At 39.0% G+C, this 20,258-nt stretch overlaps 1 protein-coding gene across 5 annotated transcripts in view; it reads left to right on the top strand.

Annotated features, from left to right (window-relative positions):
• Positions 1–2,711: 2,711 nt before the first annotated feature.
• Positions 2,712–20,258, top strand: part of WDR11 (WD repeat domain 11) — a 36,605-nt gene continuing 19,058 nt past the window's right edge. Inside the window, exons 1-12 of one of the 5 annotated variants that reach the window (XM_077182816.1) lie at positions 2,712–2,949; positions 3,898–4,009; positions 7,045–7,198; positions 8,048–8,221; positions 9,269–9,455; positions 9,924–10,089; positions 10,305–10,419; positions 11,553–11,748; positions 12,796–12,899; positions 13,377–13,553; positions 15,168–15,252; positions 19,898–20,004. In XM_077182816.1, coding sequence (XP_077038931.1) covers positions 2,864–2,949; positions 3,898–4,009; positions 7,045–7,198; positions 8,048–8,221; positions 9,269–9,455; positions 9,924–10,089; positions 10,305–10,419; positions 11,553–11,748; positions 12,796–12,899; positions 13,377–13,553; positions 15,168–15,252; positions 19,898–20,004 — 1,663 coding nt within the window. In that variant the 5' untranslated portion in view covers positions 2,712–2,863. The remainder of the gene's footprint in view (positions 2,950–3,897; positions 4,010–7,044; positions 7,199–8,047; positions 8,222–9,268; positions 9,456–9,923; positions 10,090–10,304; positions 10,420–11,552; positions 11,749–12,795; positions 12,900–13,376; positions 13,554–15,167; positions 15,253–19,897; positions 20,005–20,258) is intronic. The other 4 variants (XM_077182815.1, XM_077182814.1, XM_077182813.1 and 1 more) reach the window with 4 other exon arrangements.

Here is a 20,258-nt window from a genome sequence, read left to right as displayed (position 1 = left end):
ATGGAAATCAAAGAGGTCCCAGAAGCTTTCACAGGAATATTCCTGCAATAATTACTCTGTAAAGGAGAAGCCTAAAAGGGAGACTGCACACATCTCTACTTCAGTACCACTGTCTCTTGTTCAAACTCACAGAAAAATCATTTACAGTCATGAGCCAAAAGCTGTGTAGAATTGTACTTATCATCATTTATTTAATCATTAATTTATTAAAATGGTTTTTATGATCACCCAGAACTTTATTCTTCATATATCCTTAGTGAAGACTATTGGAGCTGTCTGGAATGAGGTCTCTCCCACTGGGCATCACATCTTGGGTACTTGAGAGGTTTTAGTGGGTTTAATGGCATTACTGACTATGCAGTTAAACAGCTGAAAGCTTGGATTTGCTTTTTCTACAGCAGCCAAAAGTCTATTATTATATTTACAGAAGAGTGAGAGAACAAAGTGCCTTGATGTATTTTGCATTCTTGCTTGGCAGTGGTTTAAATTAACAATAAGATGTGAAAGACGACATCCAGTTAAGCACCTCAAAATAAGAATTTAACATCTCTGAACATCTTTAGTTCACATCCATTTGCTGTGCATCAGTTTGAGTACTCAGTGTTGGTGAGTAGCTGTGGATCAGAAGTGGGATCAGTTCATCCAGTGCACGTTCCTATTCCTTTCAGCTCTTCCAATGATCCTTATCATTGTTCACAAACCTTTTCCTCATCTCCTCCCTACCCCCCTCATGAATCTTCAGTCTGTATTGACATGGCTCATGCACTCTGATTTTCACCCTATCTGACCCTGAAAACCACTCAGATTCTTTTTTTTTTCCAAGCAATTGGTGACACAGCCTTCATTTCCTCTTTTGCTCCCCTTTTTCTGGTATCTGTCCTTATCTTCAACTGCCTTGAAGTATCTATTTCCTTCAGGCATTTCACTCATTGCTTGCTTTTCTGATGTCAAGAAAATGGATAGAAAACTGTCAAGAAAAGCTTCTGTTTCTATTGTACAATAAAAGTTGCAAAAGACCCTTCTCACAAATCCAACAAAGCAAGAAAATAAGCAAAAACATGAGCAGAAGAATGTTGCCCAAGGACACAGAGTAAAAACACACCATTAGCAAAAATAACTAAAATTAATGAAGCTGGTAGCTGCTCAGGCTCTTAGAAAATTGATCGCCAGAGGTGCAGATCATGTAGTCCTCAAATAATGACAAAGAAAAGGGAACAAAAAAGCTTTTTACTTCTCCAAGCAGGTATTTTCCAGTTTTAAAAGTAGAGAGAAATCTTTTGGGATAAGACAGTTTCAAGAAAAAAGTTCCAATGGCAGGGTGACCTGGAAGTGGCAGTGAGTGATGTTCTGTGCTTCAGGAGCAGAATTCTTTAGAATGGAAAAAGGCATCAGCTGCAGGTTGTTTCTTGAGTTCCCACTTGTACAAATTCAATTGTGATTAGAATGAAAAGAGGGGAAAAGAGGATCAGCATTATTGCATCTTCTGTGACAAAGTGACACTGCAGCAATGTAAGAGTGGGTAGCTGGCATTACATTCTTGCCAACTCTGGCCATCTAGTGGCATCTTCTTCTCCAGAAAATATAACAAATAAACAATTACAATTATTATTCCAAAGAGAAACAAACACCCCAACAGCCCATGTATGTTAAATAATGAGTTTGCAAGCACATAATTCTTGTCATCTTATTAATGCTGTGGCACAGAAAATTGGTTTAGAAGCTTCACAGAATTACACAATAGGGTTGGAAAAGACCTTTGGGATTATTGAGTCCAACCTCAATGCTCTGCAGCCTGGTGTGCTCCAGTGCAAATGTCCAGTGCTCCTGCACAGGGATGTGTCATCCCAGGTGACTTTACCTGGCCTGAGTGACACCTTGGGGACAGCTGGAGGTTCGATTGGTGCCTTGTGGTGCAATATGTGCCGCTGTGACAGACAGAGATCTGTCACTGTGTTTTGTCCCTGAAGAGGTACTTTGGAGCTTTTCACTAAGGTGAAAAAAAAATGTTCTGGCAGTCCTGCAGCATCCAAGCAGCTGGAGATGGGACAGGAAGCCCTTTTCCCAGTGAGGTGGCCCAGGCTGCAGCCTGAAAAGGAGCACGAGCATCCCTGGAGATGGAGGCTCTGGCATCTCTCGGCTCCTTCCCCTCCCAGCCATGGATGCACAACCAACACTGTGTCCCCGGCCATGGGTGGCACATCTGGGGAACCCTTCCGTGACAGCTCCTGGCTTCCTCAGTGCAAGCCACGAAGATGCTGAGATGGTCCAGCCACAAAGATGATGAGGGGTCTGGAGCATCTCTCTGTTGAGGAGAGACTGAGGGAGTGTTTGGGCTACAGAAGAATGAGAGTGGATCTCAGCAACGCATTTAAATATCTCTAAGGGGTGCCAGAGGATGGTGCCAGACTCTTCAGTGGTAGCGACAGGATGAGGAGCGACGGCCAAAAACTAAAACGCAAGAAGTTCCAGCTCAGCATGAGGAGGAATTCTTCACATTGAAGGCGGGACAGCTGCACAGGGAGGGCGGGGATCTCCCTTGCCTGAGGGCACTCCAGCCCACCTGGCCGCGTTCCCGCGCCACCTGCCCGGGTGCCGCTGCCGTGGATGATCTCCAGAGGTCCCTGCGACCCGAACCGCTCTGAGACCCGGGCCAGGCCACGGCAGGGCAGGGCAGGGCAGGGCAGGGTGGCGGAACTGCCGTTCCCGGGCCGCGGGGCCCCGGCGGAGCGGGCGGCGGCGGCGGCGCCGAGGCGGCGCTTCCTGCGGGGCGGTGCCGGCAGGGCCGCGGGCTCGGCACCGGCGGCCGCGGCTGGGGCGGCCCCGCCGGGCTCCGCTGCGGGCTCCGCTCCCCGCCGGCCTCGCCATGCAGCGCTTCACCGTCAACATCAAACTGCCGGCGCGGACCCTGACGGGCGCCCTGAGCGCGCCCAACCGGGGCGCGGCGGACTGGTGAGGGCCGGGCCGGGCCGGGCCGGGCCGGGCGGGCGGGGGGTGCCGGGTCCCCCCGCGGTCCCGTGGCCGCAGCCGCGGGTCGGACTCGGCTCTGGCCCGGCCTCCGCAGAGCCCCAGCAGCGGCGGGAATCGCGGCCGGGGTAGCGATGGATCCGGCCCGGGAGAGGCCGGGAGTGCCGCTGGCCGGCCCGGGGCAGGGACAGAGCCGTGCCCAGGGACGAGCGCGGCCCAGCCCCCCCGGCAGTGACATGCGGGTGCCCATTGAAGCAGAATAGTTGAGATCAGATACCAGGAAGGAATTGTTCCCTGTGAGGGTGCTGAGCCCTGGCACAGGGTGCCCAGAGCAGCTGTGGCTGCCCCTGGATCCCTGGCAGTGCCCAAGGCCAGGCTGGACAGGGCTTGGAGCAGCCTGGGACAGTGGGAGGTGTCCCTGCCATGGCTGGGGTGGCACTGGGTGACATTTAAGGTCCCTCCCAACCCAAACCATCCTGTGATTCTGTGCTTAACTTCTCCTATAGTCAGACAAGCCTCGGCAGATTTTCACTGTTCCTGTAATGACTCTTGACATGCTCCTTTTTTGTCTATAAATAAGTAATAAATAAAAAAAATATATGCAATTAATTATATCATTGCAAATGTATTTCTTATCTGTGTTCTTACATCTAAACTTTGGGAATACTCTTCATTAATTCCTATGTAATTTTTTAAACTTAGAAGAAGATTCTGAGGTGCTTTGACACAAAGAGATGCTTTGTGGTGGCTTAGGGCTCCAGCAGACAATGCAAAATTTATTTAATAAGCTCTTATGTTACTAAATAGTGTTTACCATATGATAAACATCAAATAGGGTGTCTAGTAGCATGGATTCAGCTTAGCAAAAAAGCCCCCTCATTCCTGATGGTTTTGTTGTGTTTTCCTTGTTGATGATGCTCTGTGCTCTCCCAGGGGCTGGCAAGGTTTGATTGCCTATGGATGCCATTCCCTCGTGCTCGTAGTGGATGCCAACTCTGCTCAGACCTTGCAGGTCTTGGAAAGACACAAAGCCAGTGTTGTCAAGGTGAGATGTTCCTGGTTTATGGTATATTGCTTGGTTCTGCTGTTTATGTTATCCTTCTAAATCACTGTAAATACTTGACATGATGTTCATTGATATCATTTTGACATGAAATCTGATGTGAAATACATATGTTTTACCTGACCTCTTCTGCAGCTAAGTCACATCATGCATGCTGAAATTTGAGTTGAGGTTGATGGTATATCTTGCTAGAAAATGTAGAATATAAAAGATAATATATCTGGAAACGTTTGTTAGTGTTACAGAACATGTTTGTGGGAAAGCTGTTAACATAAGAGGTTTCAAAGGAGCACTACAAAATATCAAATGAAGCTCTCTGCTGCTGCTGCCCTTTCTGATCCTCCCTGTTGGGAGAAGTGCACCATTTGTCTAGGAAGTTACTTTTAAGCTTTTCCTTGTTTTCCCACCTATAGAAAAGGAGCAATAGCAGGCCAAACTGTACATTAATTTAGTGATATAAAATGGCTAAAATTTTAGTTTAAGTGCAGGATACCTGTACTTTCCTTTGAAGGTCCTTGACTTGAAATTGCAGAGTTTGACTTTGGGTGAGTGTGGAATAGGTTGTATTTCTTTGGTTCATCTTTTCTTGGATTGTGAACAATGACAGATTTCACTTAGGGTTTAGAGGATTGTTTGGCTGGCAGATGTGTTTGATGCTCCTTGGCACAAGTGCTGTATTTATTAGAAAGCTGTCAATAATTTATGAAGAATAATAGAGTCTTAGGGAGGGGGGTTTTTAGTGGGATCTTTTTGTAGTAGAAGAAGAAGGTTGAATGTGTCTTCTGCTTTAACATTTTTGATTATCTTAGGTAACAAATTGTAGCAAAATTAGTGTTTGATATATGCAGTGATAGCATTTAAATGAGTTTTGTTACATTCACTAGCTTTGAGAAGTTACATTATTTCAACAGGAACTGAAGAGAACAGAAGTGCTGAAGTCCAATTTGTGAGTTAATTTTTCAAAGCCACTACCTGAAGCTTTATGAGCAGAAATAGACTGTAAGAAAATGGCTAATTTATGAGGTGGAATAATGAAAAAAAATTCCCTTCTACGTGAAAAAATAGGCATTATATAGGAAATGATTATGGGGACATGATCATTGCAGATACCTTTATATTGCTAAGAAATTTTCTTCAATTCCTGGGGTTTTTTTTAAGAGTTTGTAAATGCTAAGAGCACAAATAAGCTGGAATGGATCTGTAAGAAATCTGCTGTGTAAGTCTGGCTTAAACTCCTTGGAGTTCCATGCCAGCAAACTCAGTGCACTGGGGATCTTCTCCCCAAAAACCTGTGCCTCAGTTCTGAAAAATTCCAAATCACACCACATCTGTTATGAAGAAAACAAAGAAAAACCAATTGTTTCATAATCCCTTTACAGTCCATTTTGCTGTTTTCCTTTAAATGCATCCTCTCCTTTGCCTGTTGTAACTTTGTATGGAATAGGTGAAAACTTCCCTGAAAATGGATCCATGTCAGTTGTCCATCTGTCCAAATGCTGTTTGTATTCACAGAATTCACAGAACTGAAGATTTTGTGTGGAGTAGATTATACCTAATTTTACCTTTACAAAGAATATTGAAAGCATACTTTTATGGAAGAAAATCTAATTACAAGAGAAGTTTTTTAATCCATCACAAGAATGAGAGGACTGAAATTATGTTTATTAATGCATCCTTTTTGATGCATTAATAAGCAGTGATAATAAGGTTTCATAAATGAGGTGGTATGAGTGGTGAAAATTTTAAAACACTCACCTGATTCTGCTGTATTTTGAAGCCAAGTAGACAGTGACTAATACTGCTAGAAAATAATTTCTTTTTTGGTCAGATCCTATGTGGGGATTTGTTGGATCAGTGTGACTGCAGAGAGGACAGAGGTTCATGGGGTGGGAGCAGCACATGGGCTCTGCTCAGGGCTGGTCATATAAAGATCTCCTTTTTTCTTGTTTTGAGCTTAGTGACAGCTCCTCCCTTGAGAAAGGATATCTTCCAGAATGGAAATTTGCTTTGAAGTAATATGCATTTAACTGAGAAATAAATGGCTTTGTGGGTTTTTACAATTACAGTTACACAGCCACCTGCAGATATCCTCAGGGGTAGTTCTTTCTTGAGCAGCAGGGAAGCAGGAATTGCAAAAATGAAATTTGTAGGTAGAGGAGAGTCTCTAAAGAATTCTTTGTGATTCTGGTAGAAACATACTTTGAGTTTATAGAGATTGTGTGCTGCCACTGTCTACAGTCTGTCCTGGGGCAGAAGTTCACCTTAAAAGCAGATAGGAAAAAACATGTGGGGTAGATAAGGAAGAAGTCAGTGTTATCCCTCCCCTTGTAACCTGAGAGGAGTTGTAGACAGAGTGTTTCAGATTTCAGACACAGATTTCTCATAAGTATTGCCAATTTACAAGCCTGTGCAGCTTGAAATCACAAACTGGAAAGTGGTACCTGGAAATCAGTGGTGGCAATGTGGCAAAATAACCAGAAATGTAGCAAATATCAGCAATAACTTGGTTTTGTTTTCTTATGAGACAACACATAAATTAAAGACTAACCTTCCTTCCTCACCAATACCACAATACATTTGTCAGACTAGGAAAATTGAATGTTTTAGGATGTGTATAAAAATTAAATGATAATTTTTCAGCTTTCATTTGATTGCAAGTCAGTGGCTTTAGGTTTGTGGGTGCCCACAAAACCTTAAACATTGCCATTTGGTTTCCTCTAAATATTTGAGTAAATTCTTGATCTACATGGTTGATATGTTTGGATTGTTGTAGTTAGCTTCAGGAACAAGTATTGTTGATTTCTGTAATTGGAGAATATCAGCCATGCAGTCATGCAGCCCAGTGCTGACCTGACTTCAATTTGCACAGGTGATGGTGGCCTAAAGGTATGTCCCAGGTGCTGTTGGCATTAACTATTACTGTGCTTTTTTATTGAGTTCAAGATCTGAAAAACATGAACTGTGGTGCCTGTGCCATCCATTTGTCTCCTTTAACCAATCCCCATCTGCATTTTCAGGTTAAATGGGCTAAGGAAAATTACCACCACAATATTGGCTCTCCATATTCCTTACGTTTGGCTTCTGCTGATGCCACAGGGAAAATCATTGTGTGGGATGTGGCCACAGGAACAGCTCGCTGTGAAATCCAGGAGCACTCAAAGCCCATCCAAGGTAAGGATAGGGCCTGCTGGTGAGATGGGAGTTGTTTGATGGAGCATTGGGGCCAAATCCATCACCTGCCTTTTCTAAACTCTGCTCAGTTCTGACAGGGAATTTTCCTGGTGTGATTGCTAGCCCTCTGTGTGTTTGCTTGTAAATGGAAGATTTACTGTCCCCCAGAGGAATGCTGTGAGATTTAATTCATTATGGTGATGGTTTTCAAATTCTTGTGACAAAAATGAAATTTGATTCTATTTTTATGAACATTATTGATTGAAATAATAATATTTACTATGTCAAGTACATCTTCCTGCTCTTCAGCTGGAGGTGGGATGTTTTGGGGCATTTAAAAAATTTGTGATGGTGCTTATGTTTATACCTGGTGGGCTTTTAAAATCTATTATGTAAAAGTCCTCTTATAAAATCAGGTTGTTTGGTTTTTGTTATTATTCTGTTTTATAAATCCTGTGAAAGAAAATGCAACTTTTTAAATCTCATACTGGGCCACTGAATTTTTTTTTTGTTGTCTACAGTTCATTTTAGTTTCATCACTTTTTGTTTATGTGCATTATAAATTGGATTTTATTTACTCCTGACACCGATTCACTGAAGGTTTAAAGAAGTCCTGACCCTGCCATTTGAAGATTTCTACAGTTTTTCAGACCAAATGGAGCCTTTTATTTTCTGTGAAACCAGGGAAAGCTCTTACCACCTCTGAAAGGGCTGAGTGTTATATTCAGTTTCATTTTACTCTTGAGCTTAAGATTGATTAAAAGGTTTTAGAGTGAAGAAGATATTTGTGTCCAGGTTCAAACTGATACCATCCCAAATATTAATTTTGTTCCCTATTTCTTTTGACAGACATGCAGTGGCTGTGGAATCAAGATGCTTCCAGAGATTTATTGCTTGCTGTTCACCCACCAAATTATATTGTACTGTGGAATGCAGACACAGGCACTAAACTTTGGAAGAAGAGTTATGCTGAAAATATCCTGTCTTTTTCATTTGACCCCTTTGATCCCTCACATTTGGCTTGTAAGTTTATATGTATGAAACAGTGGGGCCTGGATATGTGTGAGCAGGAAAATTGTTAAACTGGAATGTAAATGTTTGAAATTGAAAGTAATGGATTGGAGAGAATAATGTCAGAAATGCCAGTAAGAAGTCAGAAAGCAAAGAGGGAGCCTTTGGCCAGTGTGGAATCTTAGTTCAGAAGGTGCTGCTGTGTGGGAAGGGGGAAAGCAGGCATGAGGGGAGAAGTTAGAGATCTGAAAAGTTTGAGGCTTTCCAAAAGGAAATGGGAACTGTGTACAGGCAGCTGGAGGAAGGCAAGGATAGAGAGCCCTGTGAAATGTAAAAGGCTATGAAGGGATGGGTGCTGAGGGAGAAGCCAGTGAGATAAGTAGACCAAGAATAAGTGTTATTTTCAACAGAAAGGATTTTTGAGGACTCAGTGTGAGATCAGTACCTGAAGTGATCCAGATATCAAGGGGGATGCAGTGCAGATTTATTAATTTTAGCAGAGAGAAACCGAGAGAAATAGGAGATTAACCATTTTATTCTTGAATTTAGCTTCATCACTCCTGACCTGTAATGTGACAGTGCAGTTTTCAGCCTTTGTAGTTTAGGGATTTTTTTATCTGCCATATCATTTAACCTTCTGTAAACACTTCAGCTGCACAGTTGAGCTTTGTACTGCAACATAAATAATGTGAATTAATGATTATTTGAGCAATGTTCTGCATGAGAACAAAAAATGGTGATACAGTCAGTGTGTGTTCTGTGTTCTATTTGAATTGTGAATCTTAAAGAAAAACAGTTGGTGAGAGAGAATAACTGAGTTTCTGCCAGAAATACATAGTTTCTAATATAAAAATTGAGGGGTTTTTAGTGTTAATTGATTTTAATGGATCATCTGGTGCTCTTTCAGTTAGAAAGTGCTGGTTGTCTAGAATTAGGAGTTTTCTATCTGATACAGTATTAGCAAAGTTATTAGCATTTCTCCTCACCAAAATGTCATTGAAATGGAATGCCACAGTCAAATTGCAGGCTGAATTGTGCTGTTTTTCTTTCTTGGTGCAGTGCTCACCAGTGAAGGAATAGTGTTCATCTCTGACTTCTCCCCTTCCAAAGCTCCTGCCAGCTCAGGGAAGAAAGTTTACATCTCCAGTCCTCATTCCAGTCCTTCTCACAACAAGCTGGCTGCTGCTACAGGAGCCAAAAAGGCCCTTGATAAAGTCAAAATCCTCATCAGTAATGAAAAACCAAGGTAGGTTGCAAATACTTCTCAGATAATGCTTTGTGTACTTGATGTTGTCAATGTAGTGAGGTTAAAGGCTCTAAGGTAAAATACACAAGATTTCAAATGGAGGTGAGCAGTGTGTCTGAGGGTAATTTCCCATGAATGCCAGTAAATGTCAGGGCAGCCAGCACTGTTCCTGAGTGAATTGCTTTGGATTTGAGATGTGCAGGAATTACACTGGTTCCATTTGAATGAAGTGCAATTGTTAAAATTACTCTGTGATCTTATTTAGACAAAAGTCAACAGAATGTGGTTTTGGAAGTCAGTGGTGCTTTGCACTGCTCTGACAGAGAAATGGAAATCTGCAGTTGCTTGTGATCAAAATAGAGGTTGCTTGAAAAAATGCAGTTGCAGGAAAAATGAAACTTTAAATTTTATTTTGAATTTGATCTGTTCATTACACACCCTGATAAAAGTTCATGTCTGATTTTACAGTGCTGAATCTGTAACACTCAATGACTGTCTTCAGTTGTCATATTTGCCTTCCAAAAGAAACTACATGCTCTTACTGTATCCCAGGGAAATTCTGATTCTTGACTTGGAAGTGAATCAGACAGTGGGTGTGATTGCTATTGAAAGGACAGGGGTGCCTTTCATACAGGTGAGGTAGACTTCATTTTTTTTCAATTATTTATTCCAATAATTGATTTCCTCAGTGATAAATCCTGTAGCTGAAGAAATTTGTGGAAGTATTACCTTAATGGTAAAATTTTTAATGATTTGCTCAAACATCAGGAATTGTGGGCTCCCTTGCAAGTGTCCTTTGCAAAGGGTAAGGTTTTGAAAATGCAATCTAACAGCCACCTCTTTGCCCAGGTAATCCCTTGTTTCCAGAGGGATGGGTTATTTTGCCTCCATGAAAATGGTTGTATCACGTTGAGGGTTCGCAGATCCAACTGCAGCATCACTGCAACTCCTAATGAGGAGCCAGGTGAGTTTTGTGTCAAAAATGTCCAGAAATTAACTTTGATGCATTTTAATTCATAATTTAACACCAGTAATGACCATCATGCCTCCTACAGGATGGTGAATCTTGTGCCCTTCTAGTGTTCTGTCTCTTACATGTTGAATTTAAATTTAAATTTATGCTGTATTTTCCCACAACAAATTCCCAGAACAAATTCTGAAAACAAATTAAAAAAGCTTTTGAATTCCCTGATATTAAGTGTGAAATAGATTATATTAATTATATTAAATATATAATTATTATTATAATTAAATTTATTATTTATTATAATTATATAATGTAGGTATTAGTTAGCAATTAAAGGGTATTCAGGATATTAATATATATTATATATGTTAATATCCTGAATACCCTTTAATTGCTGACTAATACTTACATTAGTAAGTGGCTTAATAGGCACATGTACAGTAATGTTTTAAATAAAATATAAGTGTGTTCTTTTTATCTGAAAGAAAAAAGCGTTTTTTTGGCAAAAACAAAATTTTGGAAGTAATTTGGTCACTTGGAAAGATTGATTTTAGACCTAAGATGTGGGCTTAAATTTAGATTAAAATCTGAATTATTAAACTTTTGTCTCATGAAACGTTACTAAGAATGGTCTTTTAAATGTAATGGTGGAGACTGGAAAAAAGGGGAAACATTGTGAGTTCTGTTTGTTCATTTTGGTTTGGACAGTTTGCTGATTTCTAGTGAGCTACATTACTGGCTTCCAAGTTCACCAATAAACCTGGAGTTTTGGATTGTGGGAGAGCAGGTTCTGTCCAGCTATGCAACAGTTATTAAGTTTTTCAAGATTCAAATGGAATAATATATTAAATATTCAAAATATATGTATATTTTAGAAATATAAATTATATGTGTCTATAAAGTATATACATCTAAATATGTGTATATAATTACATTTTGGAGAACTTTCCAGAGCTTTGTTGTGTACAGCAAGATCAAGAGTGTGTTGTTTTTGGTTGCTTCTCCTGATTGTTGCACAGGAAGCACAGGGATTTCAGTCCAAGTGCTCAATCATCCTTCACATTTCCCCTTTTGTTGATTGCCCCCATCCCATGTTTTTCACTCAGACTGTTCTCTGTGGGCTGTTGCAGATCCAGAGCCAGCTCAGGAGCTGGTTTATGATTTAAGAAGTCAGTGTGATGCCATCAGGGTGACCAAAACAGTGCGACCCTTCAGCATGGTGTGTTGCCCAGTGAATGAGAATGCTGCAGCCCTCATAGTCAGTGATGGCAGGGTGATGATCTGGGAATTAAAATCCAGCATTTCTGGCAGAAATGTGCGCAACAGGTAACGAGATTTACTTTTCTTGCCAAAGTTCCTTTTCCTTTCCATGTGGTGTTCAGTATTTTTTTGTATTTTAAAGGCAACAGTGATCCTTCTGTGCCTGGAAGTGTTTCATGTGCTCTGCATGTGTGGGAGTGAAGGAAGAGGAACAAATTATGTCCTCCAGACAGATCAGTTCCCTTTTTTTGAGGAAGTGCAGGAACTGTATTTACTCTATTTTTTTTTTATAGGCAGTTCCACACTGAGTCTCTGGACTGAGAAGACAAAAGTTAGAATGACTATTTGTTTTATTTTGGGGGAGCATTTTCCTCTCATTTGGCTTTTTCAGACCATATAACTTCCCTTAGGAATGAATCCCTCTCTTTCAGTCACATGTAAGGACCAAAATGAGTCTGTAAAGAATTACATTTTTAGTAGAGGAATGGCTTTGGGCTGGATTTGTGTGAATTTGACACTGAGCAATATGAAGCTGCACAGTAGGTGACTGGAATATGGTGGCATAAAAAATGTTTTTATACACAGAGCCTTTAGAATTTTAGATTTGCAGCAGTCTCTCAAAATACTGTGGGAAGTGATACAGTGCTGGGAACAGTCAATGTATTAAGGTTGTTCTGCTGCAATAACCCTTCAAAGTCCTATGGAATAAAAGAAATAACTTGCTGCCCTAAAAGAAATAGAGTTCTTTTAAATGTCAGTAGTTCCAGGTTTTCAACATAGATCCTCTTGTTGCTCATCAGAGATTTAGTGGTTTTATTTTTAGTGTTCCCAAAAACAGTGCTAGATAGATTCCTTGTGCTGCATATCCAGGAAAGCTGTTTAGAATCTAAATTGGTTTTTACTTCTTTTATTCTTATGGGTTATTTCTAAAACTTTGATCTTTGTCAGGAAAAATATAATATTACAAGAGGCAGGTAAGTCTGTGCTCTTAGCTGATGACACAGAGCTGCCCCAGCCCAGCAGGACACAGCTGCCAAGGCTGCCCAAAATGAAGGGCAAGTTTGGGGATGGAGATGGTGCCTGCATGAGGAACTTGGTCCCATTCTCTTGCAGCAGTTCCAGTGCTTCACCTCTGTATTCCCCAGTCTCCTTCTGTGGAATCCCTGTAGGAGCATTCCAAAATAAACTTCCAGACCTCTCGTTAGACAACATGATTGGTAAGAATTTCTTCCATTGATCCCACTGCTACTAATTTCTTATGGTTTTGGATCATTTTGTACATCTTACCTTACTAAAAAACTTGTATTTTTTTAGAATTATATTCTAATAGTAACTCTGAAATAGAAGAATTCCTGTTTGCTAAAGAAATCATCAAATGAATACTCTTGAGGATTTTATGTTGAGGATCAATGTCCAAGTTCATTTTCTTTGAGGATAAAAAGTATTTTAGAATGGAATTTGGACAAAACACTTTGATTTTTTCTAACTAATCTTAGAAGCCAATTTATCTGATGCATCCCCTCTTTGTGAACTCTAAACAGCAACCAGTCTTCAGAAAAGACTGCCAAGCTTAAGAGGAAGAAATCATGCCAAGCTTAAGAGGAAGAAATGTGTCTTATACAAATTTCTGTCTGAAAACTTTCTATAACATCTCCAATTAAAATTTCATGCTAACAAGAGCTTTCACTTTTAAGCAGGGCAGGGTGCAAGCCCTGGAGAAGAGCTAAGGAATTCACTCCTGCAGGAAGTGCACCTCAAATTCCTGCTGACAGGGCTTCTGTCGGGGCTGCCTCTGCCTCCCTTCGCCATCCGCATGTGCCCGCCCCTCACCACCAAAAACATCAAACAGTATGAGCCCATCCTTGCTGTTGGTGAGTGCCTTCAGCAGGGTATTCATTGCTCTGAAAAGAATAAAACCTGTGTTCAATTCAAATATAGTTGTTGGTACAGAAAAAAAAATGTATCTGTTGATGCTGTGTAATTTATTGCAGTTATTGACCCGTGTATTGGTTTGGTTCTGTGAGTCCTTGGGTTCTTTTGTCTTGCCTTGGGTTTATGCAATGCTACCTGCAAAATGCAATATAGTAGCAAGTTTTTATTTATCCTGGTGTTTATTGTGATATTGGTCTGCTGATATACTCAGCATTTTATGTATTGCTCCCACTTCATTCTGAATGTCAAGAAGCAGGGACTTCTGCAGGCCTGCATTCCTACAACAAGCAAATGAACTTTACTTTTTTTTGCTCTGATATGAATTTCTAAAATTACACCTTCAGCACATTATTTTTTCTGGATGAATCTATTCTGTCTTACCACAAATGTAGTTAAACTCATCTAGCTATTAGAATAGTTGCCAGTGAGCACCTGATGTATTAACTCATAATTTTCCCTATTTAAAGCTGATTTTTCTGGCATCTTCTTTCAGAGTTGTGCTCTAAACCATAGGCAGTCCATCATGACATGATGTGATGCTGCTAAAATGTAACTTGTGGTTTCCCATGAGCTGCAACTGTTAAAAAAGATGAAATATAAAGATTAGAAAACAAATAGGTGTAAAGTGCATTTACAGCAAGGTCTTTTTTCTTAACATACCTGAATGGCTCTTTAGGTATCCATTGCTGTATTTCATAGGATTGATATGAATTTAATGCAGTGTCTAATGGAAAATTGTTGGTTTCAGTATTTCAGAAGGTTTTTGATGTAATTGAAGCTCAAAGCTACCAGAATACTGATTTCTAATTTGAAAGAAGTCATTATTTCAGGATGAGAAAGCAGAATTGCTTTAATGGTTCCATAAAATCTACCCAGGATTCTCCCCTGGCATTATTGGGGGATAACAGTTAAAGCATTTCCTTGATGCATTTACTCATCTCCAATAATCAAAAGCAAAAAGGAACAGGAACATCCCTTTCTTCTTCAGCTGGATGGGTGTGTTGTGGAAATGTAAGGAAAATAATCAGATTTTCTACGAGCTCTGCAAAAAGGTTTGGGAAAATGTCTTGATCCAAGGGGATATCAGTGGCTGCAGAGGGTTTAATATTTGGGATTTAAGTGCTAGGAATTCACATAGTTTTTGTAAAATTGTAAGATATTAATAGTTACAGGTATTTAAAAATAAGAGAGTTATAGGTATCTAAATATAAGAGAGTTTTATATATATATATATATAGTTTATATATAGATTATATATATATATATATATATATATAGTTACAGGTATCTAAAAATAAGAGAGTTATAAATATCTAAATATACGAGAGTTTTATATATATAAATATATAGTTTATATATATATAGTTTATATATAGATTATATATATATATGTGTATATATATATATATATGTATATATATATATATATATATAGTTACAGGTATCTAAAAATAAGAGAGAGAGAGAGAGAAATAGCTGTTAATCCTGCATTTTCACTAAAGCATGGAAGAAAAGGAAATATATGTGCCTATATTTTTAATCAATTTTTATAGGTACCAGCAATGGCTCTGTCCTGGTGTTTCACCTCACAAGTGGACTCCTTCACAAAGAGTTGAGCATCCATTCCTGTGAAGTCAAGTGAGTTTCATTTTCATTCCTGCTCTAATCCTTCTAGGAAACCAACGCTGAAACACCTGAGTGATGTTACCCAGCAGTGTGGGTGTCTTGCCTTGCTGTTAATGAAATCAGGAAAATTGTTAATGAAATTAGGGTACAGTGCCTACCCAGCCTTTGCTGGGTGAGAGCTGTAACATCCTGACAGAACTGTAATGAAAATTACACTGAAAGAAATACTGGAAATGCATCTGTGCCTGCTGATCTGGGATGCATATCAACTACTTCCAGCCTCTTCAGTGCACTGCAGGCCAAAGTCTTTTTAGGACAAGAAACTTTATTTATTCTATAACTATTGGGATTGAGTCCTTTGAAATAATGCTGGTTGGTATGTCAGGCTTTATTTACTTTATGTCTTTGGGGCTGAAATTGCTGTTGAGAGTTTTAATCCTAAGGGAAGTAAAGATAATTTTTTAAAGACTGAAGATAGGAATCAGTATTTATCCATCCAGAGAAGGAGCAGAGTAAGTTTTAAAGCCTTTGCACTGTGTGTTTGTGTGCACACAATGGCAGAATTTTTGGATAACTGATGGCACAGATATTCAAGGTGCTGCTTGCTGGATAAATATTTCCAGGCAGATTTAAACATGAAAATAAAATGCTAATTTCTAGTACAAATATTAATAAAAAATTGTATCAGAATTGTGTTGTGAAGCCTTCCTCTGGTTAAGGTCTACATTTTACTGTGCATTCTGCAAAAAGTTAAGGAAAGTGCAGGTTGCTGAGAATAGGCAGCTCTGAGAGTTCATTGTGGAAACCTGCTTGGAATCTACCACCAAAATGAAGAAATTTCTTTATGTTTGTGGTGTGATTACTTGGCCCTTTCTCTTCTAAACCATTTAAACCTCTTGGTTCCATACCATTAACTACACATGAAATTATTTTAATTTTACTTTCTGTTATGCAGCACAAGAGGAGAGTCCTTTTTTATGACAGCAATTATAGAACTCAGAATAAAAACCCGTATTTGCATTTAATGTGTCAAAAAAAAAAGTAAAATGAAGAGGGAGAAAGAAATAAACACAATTTTGAAAAAAAAAAATAGCTTTGTGCATTACTAGAAGTATTGTTAGTTTGGGTTTTTCAATTTTGTAAAGGGTTTGCAACTTCTGAGCAATTGAAATTATATATTGCTTTTCTAGCAAATGCCCTCAACAGGTTTTTTTAGAATTCCTACAAAATGTTTGTGAATTTTATTTAGCCTTAAGCTGTTATCAGGGTACATCATTTAAATATTTGTTAGTTTCCTCTATTATCGGAATGATTTTCTACATAATTTTTACAAGTTCAAAGGAATCCTTCAACCAATTTAGAGGAAGGCATTTTTAAATTAATTTTCATGGAGTGCAAAAGTTCTTCTTTCACTGGGAATTGTTACTTTACCTCTAAAATGTGGATGGATTGAATAATGCCTCTGTTTCCATTTTATCTGAGAGAACACCTTCAGGGACCATCATTATTTTAGTATGTAATTGAGAATACCCTGAAATTGTAACTCAAGGCTAGCAGAGCTCAGTGCTCTTTATTTAGGAAGAAAATTAATAAAAATCAGGCAATTCCCCTTTACAAAAACAAGTGTTCTGAATTAATGCCACTGAGTTGTTTGGGTGTTAGCTACTATGATTTCTTTTTTTTTTTTTTTGAGATTAAAGTGTTCTACATATGTAGTCACATGCTGATTTATTTATTTTATAGTTATTTTTGCTGATTTTTTTGTATGGTCAGTTTTTTGTTTGTTTTTATTTAAACTTTGTGCTGTGACTAGAAGGGGAAGAATTACCTTTCTGTCCTTCCTTTTAAGATATTTCATACTTATGAGTAACCTTGAATATTAATTTTATTTATGGTTATTACTTAGCTTTCACTGTTTGTTTAGAATTATGGAAGTAAATACTTTTCTGTTGAGTTTAATCTTATTTTTATAAGAAGATGGAGTAAGAAGCAGCAGAAATGCTTCAAGCACACAAAGAGGGAAAATCAACCCAGCCACTGCCAGGAGTGTAAGTGAGGGGGGAAATCAAGAAATAACCAAGTGTGATACCTGGGGACAGTAGGCAATACAGGAGATAATAAAACACCTTCAGTGCAGAGAAGAATATACTTGAGACATGCAAATAAACTGCCTGCAGTGCAGCTTTCAGTTCAGTGGCACATTTGCAGCTGTCAGTTCTGCTTTTGCTTATCCTGGTATTGAAATAGCTGAGACTGGAGCAGTGCTGCTCATTCTTTGTCACTGAAGCTCAGCAAGTTCAAGGCTGCAACAGCTTTTATTTTTAAAATTAAAATCTTGCTGACTGTAACAAGAATGTCTATGGCCTGCAGGCACAACTTGAAAATTACTACATTACATCCAAATTTTAGCTGTTCAGTTGAAACTGTTTCAGCATTTGAATTTCAGCTGACTGCTCTTTGCAAAACTGCTTTGCAAACATTCATCACCTCTTTAAAAAAACTTTCCTTGAATAGAGAAATTAGAATGAAAAATATCTACCACCACTTTGGGAGTACATATGGTTTAATTTCCCATTTTGCCTTCCTCTTTTTCTTAGAATCCCTAAATTTAAGTAGCAGCTGCCATGTCATAAAGTCACAACAATCTATTCCCAACTAGAAATGTAATTTGTGTTTTTATCCACTTCAGTGCACTTTGTGATTTGTTTGCATTGGAAACATTAATCAAGACAACTGAGTCTGACTCCTGAAGTAACTGAGACAAGTTGAATGGATAGAAACTCTAAATATTGCATTTTAAAAGAGTGGATTCAGTCTGAGAAGTGGTTGACAGCTGAATGTAACCCTTAATTCTGATAGACAAATATGATTTTATTAGGAAATGTTTGCTCTTTCAATAGGGAAGGCATTACTTGTTTCCATCATTAAAATTTGAAACACTGTCTTCAGATTCTCAATTTCTGTGTATGACAGTGACAAAAATTATGTTGTTTCAGGTGCAAGCAGTTAAGAGCTAAGGTTTCCTTTTGATTTCGAGTGTCTTGGGTTTCTGTGGATTTTTATAGGTATTGACAGATGGCCAGGCAGCAGCAGAGAAAAAGGACTTGCCCTGTTCAGTCTGAGCTGATGAAAGAAATGTAGAAAATGCTTCAGGTCTTTGCAGGAGAATGGTGAATAAGTACCAGCAATAACAATGCAGTAGGAGTGGACTTTTCCCAAAGAACATAGCTGAGATAAATGGAAAAGTGTCAGAATTCACATTTCTTCCATTTCAGAAAGCTCCCTGGATTTATGACCCGTTGGAGACTTACAATGTCACCCATTACTGCACTTGTAGATTTCTATTCAATCATGCCTGAAATGTTTCAATTAATAATTGAATGCTTCTCATTTTGATTGAAATTAATGGTTGAACTTCCATAGGTCCTGCTGGGAAAAAAACTGGGTCCTAAATTTTTACCTTTTCTTGAGGACTTAGGAATAAAGCTTCCCATATTTTTAAAGCTTGAACTAAAATAATAAATATGGCTGTAAATTGTATGTGCAGAATATCATGGGAGTGCTTTTTGGTTTCACCCATGTACATTGTATTTAGGAAATTCCTACTTAATGCAGTGTGAGTTGGATTTACTGACAGTAAATCATAAATATTGTTATTTATTTTTCTCATGCTTCACACACATTCTTCCAAAGCAGGCAGCTGATGAACCAGAATAATTGTCCTGGGAACAGTTCTTAAGTCATCTGTGTTTGAAGGCTTTGAGGAAACCTTAAATCCTTTTATCTGTGTTAAAATGAAGTTGGGCACGTGTGTGTATTAAAGTTCAATTTTCTTTAGAAGAGCTCCTTGATTTATTTCACAGATAAAGCAATTTTTGCAGGCACCAAGTGTGTGTGGGAAATGGGGCTGGAGAAGGGTCTTGTTTAGGGATAGTCCCACCCAGTGCCACTTTCTGTCCCTTTTGCCCTGTGGTGTATTTTAGGAATTGGCTGAGGGTCCATCTGTGCTGCCAAAATGTTCTGTTGAGTTCAATTTTATTTATTTGTTTTTTAAAGCTCTGGAACTTTACATCCTTGCAGCACTGCAACATGATTTGCTTGGGAGCTGCTTTGGTGTGATCTAAAAGAACAAAAATGAAAAAAAAAACCTCAGGTTTTTGGTTCTTCTGTGAAATCTCTTCAGGGCCTCTCTTTGTATATCATCTTTATTTCTCCTCTCTCTGGACTGAAAGAAATAAGGCAACCCACACTGCCACCCACATGAATATTTTCCTGTGTGCTGGGAATTTGGAGTTGTTTGATAGTAACCCTGATTTGATCAGAGCAGGGCTTTTAATCCACTCTACTGCTGAATATCTGTCAGGGCTTTTTGCAGAAGTTAACAGTGTTTCTAATGCATTTTTTATCTAACCAAAGTAGAGCTAATGCAGTCTGAAAAGAAAGCTGTTCTTAAATTTAATTCAGTAACTTATATTCACACCATAGTTGTTAATGTGTAGCTTCCTTTTATGTTTAAATATGATGTTTCCAGAAAATGGATGAAATTACATCTGTGCTGAGTTTTTAAGAATATATGTGAAAAAAATACTTCAGTTCAGGCTTCTAACCATTGAAATATTTTAGCTGATATGCTCCATGTATTTCCTTCTGCTCACAGGGGAATTGAGTGGATCAGCTTGACTGGCTTCATTTCCTTTGCCACATCAACACCCAACAATCTGGGACTGGTCAGGAATGAGCTGCAGCTGGTGGACCTTCCAACAGGTTTGTGTTTCCTGGGAAATCTGCTCCAGGAGCTGACAGATTTGCTGGGGACTGACAAGTTCTATTTCTTTTAATTCTTTCTCTTGTCGTGACAAAATAAAATAATAAAGGAGCTTTAACTTTTCCTGCTCTTCTTTGTGAAGCCACAAGATGTGTTTTGTCTGGTGCTCTGCAGACAGACTTGAAGCATCACCTTTGCAAAAACATCTTGTTTTTGCAAAGGTGATTAAAAGAACAATAAGTGTCAGCAGAGG

The sequence above is a fragment of the Agelaius phoeniceus genome, chromosome 9 (assembly GCF_051311805.1).
Source record: "Agelaius phoeniceus isolate bAgePho1 chromosome 9, bAgePho1.hap1, whole genome shotgun sequence".
NCBI lineage: Eukaryota > Metazoa > Chordata > Aves > Passeriformes > Icteridae > Agelaius > Agelaius phoeniceus.
Note: the sequence above shows the minus strand (reverse complement) of the source record. Positions and strands in the feature narration are given on the sequence as shown.